Source organism: Chrysochloris asiatica, unplaced genomic scaffold, assembly GCF_000296735.1.
Source record: "Chrysochloris asiatica unplaced genomic scaffold, ChrAsi1.0 scaffold00036, whole genome shotgun sequence".
In the NCBI taxonomy this organism is placed as follows: Eukaryota; Metazoa; Chordata; class Mammalia; order Afrosoricida; family Chrysochloridae; genus Chrysochloris; species Chrysochloris asiatica.
The window spans coordinates 10,353,322-10,363,867 of record NW_006408554.1 but is presented as its reverse complement, the minus strand read 5'-3'; the positions used below and the strand labels follow the sequence as shown (position 1 = coordinate 10,363,867).

The 10,546-nt window shown below is 38.6% G+C and overlaps 1 protein-coding gene across 1 annotated transcript in view; it reads left to right on the top strand.

Annotated features, from left to right (window-relative positions):
* Positions 1-10,546, top strand: part of PREX2 (phosphatidylinositol-3,4,5-trisphosphate-dependent Rac exchange factor 2) — a 482,194-nt gene that overhangs the window by 142,018 nt on the left and 329,630 nt on the right. The window contains exons 2-4 of the mRNA XM_006860035.1: positions 466-537; positions 2,559-2,681; positions 5,779-5,883. Coding sequence (XP_006860097.1) covers positions 466-537; positions 2,559-2,681; positions 5,779-5,883 — 300 coding nt within the window. The remainder of the gene's footprint in view (positions 1-465; positions 538-2,558; positions 2,682-5,778; positions 5,884-10,546) is intronic.

The window sequence follows — 10,546 nt, the reverse complement described above, 5'->3', positions numbered from 1 at the left end:
CCCCACCCCCCCCAACACACACACACAGACACACACAGAGTTTCTCACTCTCAGGTTTTAAGAAAGTAAATTCAAAATGTATAGTTCTTTAGTTTTGGGTTTTTGTTTTTTTTTCCATAGAAATGCAATTTTGAAAAATTATATTTTGTTTTGCTTTTTATGCTTTGGAAGTCTTAAAAGTATTTTCTTAGAAGTAAATTTTCACCATGTCAGTTTGAGATCCTGGTGGATAAACTTAATCCAAATATACTTGATCCCTTTTGGTTATGCCACAGCACTATGTAGGAATTATAATGCCCAGGTAGGAGCAGCAGCACATGAGGATCTTACCTTTCCTAACAAATTATTATAGTCAGGAATTGGGATTTTTCAACTTTGATTTCTTGTAAAATTATTTCTGATCAATACCCAGTCATTTTATCAAACCAGTGTTACCTTCATAATACCTGTTTTTCCTTCACACAGGCGTTTTTACACCGAATGAACCAGTGTGCTACATCCAAAGTCGACAAAAATGTAACAGAAGAAACAGTGAAGGTGAGAAGGTACAATTGGCCCTTGAAGCAAACAAGAAGTCCCTATAGATAAAACTTGACTGTGGGATGTTACCTGAGAACCTTTCGACTTGTCTTTAGTTGTAGTATAAGGTCTTGTGACAGTCATTTGTGTTCGTGACCACTAGCCTTTGGGGAAAGAAACGGGTTAAGAGGATGACATAGAAGTGAGAGAGAGATTTTCTAATGTTTGGGAATGTTTGGAAAGAGGAAGAAAAAGAGTCCTGAGCCTTAGAACCTTTAGGTCCACGAGAAGAGGGAAGCAAGTCAGTGAGTGAAACGTTTGCCGGAAGTGACTGACAGACAGGATATGGACACACAAGATTCCCAATATCTGAGATCCCTAAGGAACACTGAGTTTGGATGGTCCACTGATACAGAAAGGGAAGTCCATGCAATGTCTTTAACCAATAAAAAAATATATATTTACACACTTCTTTTCAATTGTAGTCGTGGTGCTGGTAGTATGTTGTGGAATCGGTTCCAACTCATGGTGACCTTCTACAGGGTTTTGAGGCTGTATAGCTTTATGGGAGCGGAAAGCCTCATCTTTCTTGTGAAAAACAGCTGGTATTTTCAAACTGTTGACCTTGAGGTTATCAGCCCAATTCATAACCACTACGCTACCAGAGCTCCTTCTTTTAAATTGTAGGCAAGAACAATTGTGAGAAGTTAAGCAACAGCAGGTAAAAAATGGTACTATAGTTGTTATTAAAACTATCTGAGTTAAGCATTGGACTGCTAACAAAAAGGTCTGTGATTCAAACCCAGTAGCCACTCCTTGGGAGAATCATTACAGGCCATCTGTTCATGTAAAGATTTACAATTTTGGAACCCCTATATCACGTTGCTATGAGTCAGAATTGACTAGGTGGCAGTGGGTTTGGTTTGGTTTATAGTCATCCTAGTTCTAAAGCTTCACATCAATATTTATCATGCTAACCTACTGCCTACTGTTTGATTTCATTAAAAAAAAAAAAAAAAGATACAGGACAGGGGGTTGCTCAAAAAGTTAAATAGAATGAAAAGATAATGGATTTTTCCCACGGACTTTCTGAAGTCGCCATGTATTCATAATGATTTTATAGGTCCTGTATTGCATGTTATTTGTGTTTCTCCATCAGTTCAATACATAGATTTCAAGTTCTCCTACCACAGGAATTTTTAATTAGTATGCTTTTTGGTTCAAGCAAAAGAAACCTATTGCTCAAATTGACTTGAAGATCCTTTAACTTGCTTATGAGGAACTCTAAACAGAAGTATCAGGGTTGGTGAGTCAGCAAGGTTCACAAGGTTGGTAGGTTCATTCTAACCCTTTACTCTACTATCCAGGTATCAGCTTTGTTCCTAGGTTGGCTCCTCCCAGGGCTGAAAAGTGACTCTTGTAGCTGTCATAGCTTCACTTCCACATATGACACCTTACAGAAGGAGAAAAGTACTATTTTGGAGTATCATTTGTAGCAAATAATCCCTTTCCCAACAAGTTCGCCATCAAATATGCCTGCACTCCTTTACCTGTAGCCCTTCTTAGTGAAGGGGATGGTTTCAACCAATGAGGGTTTGCCTTGAGTGCCAGGTTCCTAGAATTGTGTGTGTGGGTGGGGTGGGCTGGGGTGGGGGCGCGGGGAGCATGACAAGGATGTATAATAGGTGGAAGGATAGAATGGATGTGAATAGTTGGCCTTGGAGAGTACATGGTAGTTAACATGCTCCACTGCTAACTGAAAGGCTGAAGGTTCAAGTTCACCCCAAGACATCTTGGAAGGAAAACCTAGTGATCTACTTCCAAAAGACAGCCATTGGAAACTCTATGAGCACAGCTCTACTCTAGCACGCATGAGGTCATCGTGAATTGGAATCCACTCTATGACAACGGGTAATTAGCCACAAAGGTTTTTACCTTGGAGGGAAAATACTATATTTACTCTTCTAGATTTTCCTTAAAAAAAAAAAAAAAAATACTTGCTTCTCTACAGCACTATTTATTCATGTGTTTATTTACAGATGCTCTTCTCAAACATTGAAGATATCCTCGCAGTCCATAAAGAATTTTTAAAAGTTGTTGAAGAATGCTTGCATCCTGAACCTAATGCTCAACAAGAAGTGGGGACCTGCTTTCTACACTTTGTAGGATAAATTTCTATGTTTGTTTAGCAAACTTGACCCTCCTATATTTTATGGTGTAGCTTTTGGTAGAGTAGTATGTGTGACCTTAGTGCTAGAAGTTCAACTTGAGACCGAAAATTTGGGGTCTTTTAAGGTCATTGAAATCTTCCATTGAGAGCCAGGAAAAAGGAGAATGCCTCACACCATTCATTTTATTCAGTGAAAAATAAACAACCTTTGCTTTTCCCCAACAACTTAGTTCTTTGCATCCTATATTCAGGCTGTTTATAATGAATGGATATTTATGTTTCCCTCAAACATAGAACATTTTTATTTTGAGGCAGAAAAATCCTTGCTCTTATAATAGCATGATGAGGCTCTTATTCAAACATTCCATTTTTAATCAACTTGTGACAAACTTGGAGGTGAGCAAACCAAGTGACTCTAGGTACACTTACACCTGCACCTGAATTTCTTTTAAGGAGGAGATGGATACTCAGAAGGTTTTTACTGAGTAGTGCAGAATAAACAACCAGTATGACTCCTGGTGATCAGCACTGGACTGCGAACCACAAGGTCATCAGTTCAAACCCACCAAATGCTCCTCAGAAACCCTAGACAGGTCACATGAGTCAGAATCAATTCAATGACACTTAACAACAACATGCCTTTGCAGAGGAGTGTCATGGCTCTGTAGGATAAGCACTGGATTGTGAACCAAAAGGTCAGTGATTCCAGCCTACCAGTTGCTTTGTGAAAGAAGGATAGAACTTACTGTTCCCACAAAGGCTTACAGCTTTGGGAGCCCTATACATGGTTGCTATGAGTCGGAACCGACTCCCTGACAGCTAACCACCATCGCCACCAGTCTTCAGAATACCGATTCAAGTGCATTTGTGTATCAAAATACTATACATTTAACATTATATTTAAAAATGTGCAGTCGTTTATTGTCACAGATATACAGCTTTGTATGCTTTTATTTGTCACTTAGTCCTTTATAAAGATTCATATTTCCATAAGCAGTAAGTGGATTCTGTATATGTTATTTTTGTAGTTGAAAAATATTCCATAAAGTTACTGAAATGAAAGGGCCAGGCTCCCTAGGCATAGCGAGATCAAGCTGTGTGTTTCTTCGGCACAGCTGGAAGCCAGGCATCTATGTGTCCCCTAACTGGGGCCTGTTCCATTGCATGAAAGATTTGGAGTTGTCCTCAAGTTGGAGTAGTTGCTAGCTCAGTCTGGAAGCTGCACATGGGAACCTTGCACTTTGACATCCATTTCCTCAGTAACACATTATGAATCTGTCATCCATGAATTTAAACTAAACTACTTCTGAAGTTTACTTTATTCTGGCTCATACTATCTCTTGAGATAAGTGACTCAATACATCTTCTACAGGCGATCTAAAATCTCACTTCGTTTTTCTAAATGCCTGACTTTGAAATGTCAAAGGATACACTTTGTTCTAATAGTTGATCAATATATTTTTTGTGTCTTTCTCTTTATATTCTCTGGTACTGCTTTGATGGATAGTGATCGTAACCATTTTGAGACAGTCTTACATATGGAGGGACTTTAGAGATCAGGATAGTAAAATTCATTTTTGAAACAAACTCCTTTATATTACCGATACAAGTTGTTAAACTTATTCCTACTTGAACACTTTTAGTGGTAATTTATATTGTTAGCAAATATTTATATTGATCTTGAATCTGCCCATTATGCCACTTGAAATTTCTACTTACTTGTCCTAGTTTGGAGTCCTGGTGTGGCGCTGGTTAATGTTTGGAGTCTTGATTAATGCACTGGACTGCAAAATTGGTTTGAACCAAAGGTCAGCAGTTCAGCTGCTCCTTGGAAACCCTACAGGGTCGCTATGGGTTGGAACCAACTTGACGGCACTTAGCAACAACAACAACAGCCCTACTGTGGAGTCCTGGTGTGTCCCTGTAAGATAAGCACTCAATTGGAAGGTCAGTTTGAACTGCAAGTTTGGCAGTTCAAACTCACCAGCTGCACTTCAGAAACCCTATACAGAGTCACTGTCAGTTGGGACCAACTCTGTGGCACATAGCAATAACAACAGCCCTAGTTTGTTAGCGCCCTGTTGGTGCTGTAGTATAAGTACTAGGTTCCTAACTAAAAGGTTAGAAGTTCAAATCCAACTACAGCTCCACTGGAGAAAGATAAAAATGTTTACTCCTGTAAAGATTTCCATTCTCAGAAGCACTAAGAAGTAGCTGTACTCTGTCCTGTATACAGGTCACTATGAGTCACAATCAACTTGATGGCATTGGGTTTTTGTTTTTGTTTTTATTCCTCCATTCCTATAAGACCAACCCTCTACCATCAAGTACTGACTCATCACAACCTTGTGTAAGGTCTCTAAGGCTGAAAACCTTCACTGGAGCAGAAAACCTCTTCTTTCTCCCATGGAACAGTTGATAGATTCAAGCTGTTGGCCTTGTGGTTAACAGACCCTAGTGCATAACCAACTATGCCACTAGGATCTGGCCAATATTTCCCCTCTAAAGGTGCTCTGGTAGCGTAGTGGTTACGAATTGGGCTGTGAACCGCAAGGTCAGCAGTTTGAAACTAGCAGCTGTTCCGCAGAAGAAAGATGAGGCTTTCTGCTCCTATAAAGATTTATAGCCTCGGAAACCCTGTACAGGGTACCCTCACTATGAATCGGAATTGACTCCATGGCACATAACAACAACAACAACCTAAAACAACTCTCTTCCCTCTTTCTGCTTGTAAATCATGGATCCATCCCTCAGTACCTTTCTCAAATGTTAATTCCTTTATAAAGCTGTATCTGAATTTTCCTTTCAAAGTTAGGTCTTCTATTCTCTGTGTGTTGTTACTATGTGGTTCATGTATATATTCATGTTTGCTTTATACTGAAGTATAGTTATATATCTATTTCTAATTCTAGGCTATTGTTCATCAGAGACCTGGAAACATAAATATATAAACATTTTTATATACACATGCAATATAACTCTTGAAACATTAAACACAAATGCATAAATTTGTTTATGCATATCACATAGATTAAAATTCCAAAATGGCTAATAAATTGGTCATATTTTCTTCTTTCCCAATTTCACAGAAAGACAAGTTCCGTATATATGATGAATACTGTAGTAACCATGAAAAGGCACAGAAATTGCTTCTTGAACTTAACAAAATAAGAACAATTCGGACATTTCTTTTGGTAAGTATATATTTACATGCTACTTTTTGCTGCTTTTTCTTGATATGCTTAGTAAGAGACAGAAAATAGCATCAATGAAGTACAGAAGTCTTTTTTAGCATGGCAAGACTAGGAAGCTGGATTCCTCACGTGAATTTGAGAATTGAGTTGGAATAAACTTGCATACACGGAAACACTGAGAATGTCCTCTCTGGACTGGTTATAAATTGTTTGTTAGACCCCACAGTTTTCTAGTGAAATAAGACAATTATGTTGGAGTTGGATATTGTTTTTAAATATTAGAGTTTATCATTGTGTTTATTCCCCTGCCCCCGAGGGTTTCATTGACTTCTGTGAAGAAAGCTATAAGTAGGGCAGGAACAGGAAGAAGTAAAACAGTAGGTGTGGTAGGAAAGGAAATGGAAAGACAGACCTTTCTCCTACATACATTATTCCTCACTTGGCTTTCATATTTATTTAGAGTAACATCAATTTGTACATATTTTGACAGTTACTTGGACAATCTGATTGCCAGTGAGGACCACGTTGTAAGCGTACATGCACAATTCAGTGATACTTAGCAAGTTATGGAGTTATGTAGCTATTCCTCAGATCCAGTCTTAAAACATTTTCATCACCCCTTAAAAGTTTTATTATTTGCCCACTCATACTCCATCTTTGGAGCCCTGGTATGGTGCTGTGGGTTAATGCGCCAGACTCCAAAGCTGTTTGATCTGTACAGTCAGCAGTTCAAGTTCACCAGCTGCTCCTTGGAAACCCCATACAGGCTTGCTATGGGTTGGAACCGACTCAACGGCACTTAAGAACAACAGCACTCCATATTTGCTCCCATCTTGAGCTCTAAGCAAACATTGATCTGTTTTCTGTCTCTATAGATTTGCCTTTTCTGGAAACTTCATATAAATGGAATCATATAATATAATTTTTTGTGTCTGCCTGACGTATTTTTTTTTATAACATGTTCTTGAGGATCATCCTTGTTGTAGCATACATAGTCAGTATTCCATTATTTTTTTTTTATTGCTATTTAGTATTACATTCTATGGGTATGTCATATTCTGTATATCTATTTGCTAATAAATGAACATTTATAGTAGTCACATTTTTGACTATTATAAATATATAATGTTTCTATGAATATTTTTGTGTCTTGTGTGGACATATACTTTGATTTCTCTTGGGTAGATAGAGATATAGAATTAATGCATCATATTATGAGTCTATATTTAATTTATTAAGAAAATGTCAAATGGCTTGACATATCCACTGGAAATGTGTGAAAATTCTAGTTTCTCTATATCTTTGCCAACATTTGATACTGTCAGTCTTTATTTTTAAATTTATTGAAAAATTATTTATTTTATTTTTGTTATATTATTGAGAATATATGTAGTAGAATATACACTGAATCAACAATTACTACATGTATAGGTCACTGATGTTGATTACATTATTCCAGCTGAGACCCCATTCTCACTGTCAGTTCCTGAATTCATCCTCCCCAATTAACATAATTGTTGTTGTTGATAAGTGCTGTCAGGTTGGTTGCAACTCATAGCAATCCTGAAAAGCACCAGAATATTGTCAGATATAGTGCTGGAAATAAGCCCAACAAGTTGAAAGGCACTAAAAATGTGATTGGGTAAGAGCTGCCTCCTCAAAGTAGAGTTGAGCATTATGACATGAATGGAGAAAAGCTTTTGGGATCTTCATTTGCTGATGGGGCACAACTCAAAATGAGGAGAAACAACTGTAAACATCCATTAATAATCCAAACATGGAATGTATGAAGTATGAATCTAAGAAAATTAAAAGTTGTCAAAAATGAAATGGAAAAAATAAAATCAGGAAACATATGTGCCAGACTTGTATCCTTTCACCATATTTGTTGCACTGGACTGCAAGGTTTGTTTGAACAGTGAGGTCTGATTCAAACCCACCAGCCCCTCCTCATAAACACTGTACAGAGTTGCTATGAGTCAGAAACAACTCAATTGCACTTAACACCAACACGTCAATTTGTATGATGAACAAATAACCTGTGAAGCTGGATTATGTGAAAGAGGATGCAGTATCAGGATTGGAGGAAGCCTCAGTAGCAATCTGTGATATGTAGATGATACAGCCTTGCGAGTTGAATGTAAGCTGTACTTGAAATACTTGTTGATGCAGATCTAAGCCTCCAATAAAGGTTGCACCTCAATGCTCATGGAAGGAGTAGTCAAGAAATCAAATGATGTATTGCATTAGACAAATATGCTGCAAAAGATCTCTTCCAAGTATTCATGAGCAAAGATGTCAGATTGAGGACTAAGGTGTACCTACTCAAGCCATAGTATTTTAGTCACCTCATACACATGCGAAAGTTGGACATTGAATAAAAAAGACTGTAGAAATCCATGCATTTGAATTATGATGTTGGAGAAGAATATTAAAATTATCATGGACTGCTAGGAAAACCAATAAATCTGTTTTGGATGCTCCTTAGAAGTGAGGTTGGCAAGATTTTGTCTCTCAAATTTGGACATATAATCAGGGACCAGTCCCTGGAAAAGGACAGCAATCTTGGGAAAATGGAGGATCCACAAAAAACACAAAAATCCCCAGTGAGATGAGTTGACACAGTGGCTGCAACAATCTGTTCAAATGGAACAAGTGTGAGCATGGGGCAGAACCCAGGCAGTGTTTAGTTTTGTTGTGCGTGGGATGGTTATGAATAGTAACTGGCTCAAAGGCACCTAACAGTTAAGGTTCTGTGTAAACTTGATTAGGCCAGGATTTCCCATTGTTGTGGCAGTTGACAGTTAACTCTGATGATTGGCTATGAGCAGGGATAATTAACTCTATAATGATTGGCTAAGAGTATGCAGTCAATTAAAGGGATGCTTCCTTGGAGTGTGGTTTGCTCCATTATATAGACTTGCGGGAAAGACTCTCTCGTCCACTGGGGACCTGGGACTCTATCATTGTAAGCCGTTTTCTTCGATAGTAAACTTATGTTTATATTTGTTGTTGTTGTTAAGTGCTGTGGAGTTGATTCCAATTCATAGTGACCCTGTATATGGTTTCCAAGGAGCGGCTGGTGAGCTTAAGCTGCTGAACTTGCAGTTCAAACAAACCTTGCAGTCCAGCGCACTATCCAACAGTGCTATACCAGGACTCTATATATGTATGTTGTTGTTGTCAGGTGCCATTGAGTCGGAACCGACTCATAGCGACCCCATGCACATCTGTGTGTATGTATAAGGAGCTCTGGTAGCTTAGTGGTTACGAATCGGCCTGTGAACCACAAGGTCAACAGTTCAAAGCTACCAGCTGCTCTGCGGGAGAAAGATGAGGCTTTCTGCTCCATTAAAGATTTACAGCTATGGTATGGAAGCGACTCAACGGCACTTCACAACAACAACATGTGTATATATATGTTCCGCTTCTTTAGAAAACTCAGCCTCAGACATGTGGTACTGAAAGTGGGATTTTAGAGAAACAAAATCACAAGGATGAGTTTTTGAATTTGGAATTCAAGTCTGACTAATTTTAAAGGCACTGATAAAGGGTGGAAGCATGCCTGACCTCCACTTTATAGGACTCTGTCTTAGGCTGATACTGAGTTTGGTCCTCTTTCCTTCTTGTGGAGTCAGAGGAAGTCAGACATGGTCCCTACTTGGTTTAAGCAGTTAGCATCAGGAGCGGGATTCATTGCAATGACTCCAGACTCATGGAAACATGAAGTTTTGTTAAGAGAAAGAACCATGGAGCATGGAAAATGGAACTTGATTTTCAGATGATTAGTTTGGATCTTGTTACCTGTAACGGCTGAAAGGAATATAGAGGATAAAATGCTGAAGCTGAGGGGTGAGCAGCAGCTTCTATAACTGCCTAAAGCAGATATATCATGCTGGTTGAACTAGATGGCTAATAGTGGGTCAGGGCCTACTGAATCCATCCTGCCAGAGGCCCCAAACCATATGTATATGAATGGGGTTAGTCCTAGGGAGAAGAAAAGACTAAACTTCAGTGTTTTTAGTAGGTTTATGTGTTTGACTGCTTTTGGGATATTGATTTCTCCTTCCTTTTATTGTAAGATAGACATGCAAGTATGATCGAAATAAATATTAGGAATTATGATTACAGAGAGCTTGTAAGCCTCATTTCAGTCTACGCTTGATTGGATTTGCTAAAAAGGTATTTAGAATTTACACAGAGAAACAGACTTCTTTTTAAGCCTTTGTAGAGTATGGGACCTTAGGTAGAATCATGAGCCTCACTCAGAACCTCCAGAGTTGGGACATTTGAATCTGAAAAGACATGTAGACCAACCCAGAACTGCTGCAAGAACAGGAGATTCCTAACTGAAAGAAAGCAGAGAAAAACAGCTGACTCTGTGAATTAAAAACTTGTTTCCAGCAAGATGTTTGACTTGGAGGCAGGCATCAATGCCAGAAAAGTCTGTGCCCATCAGCAAAAATCCCCTTCTAGGACTGAAAGTTAAAGGAAATCAGTGAATCATATGCTTACAGGTGACCAAATGGGTCTATTTGTGAATGGAATTGGGGGAAATGCAGCAATGAAGATACATGCTGAGTATGGACATTTCTACTGGCCCCCATTGACCTAGAGATACAAGATAAGAGGGAAGGCTAACTGGATTGAAGTTTAGGGATTT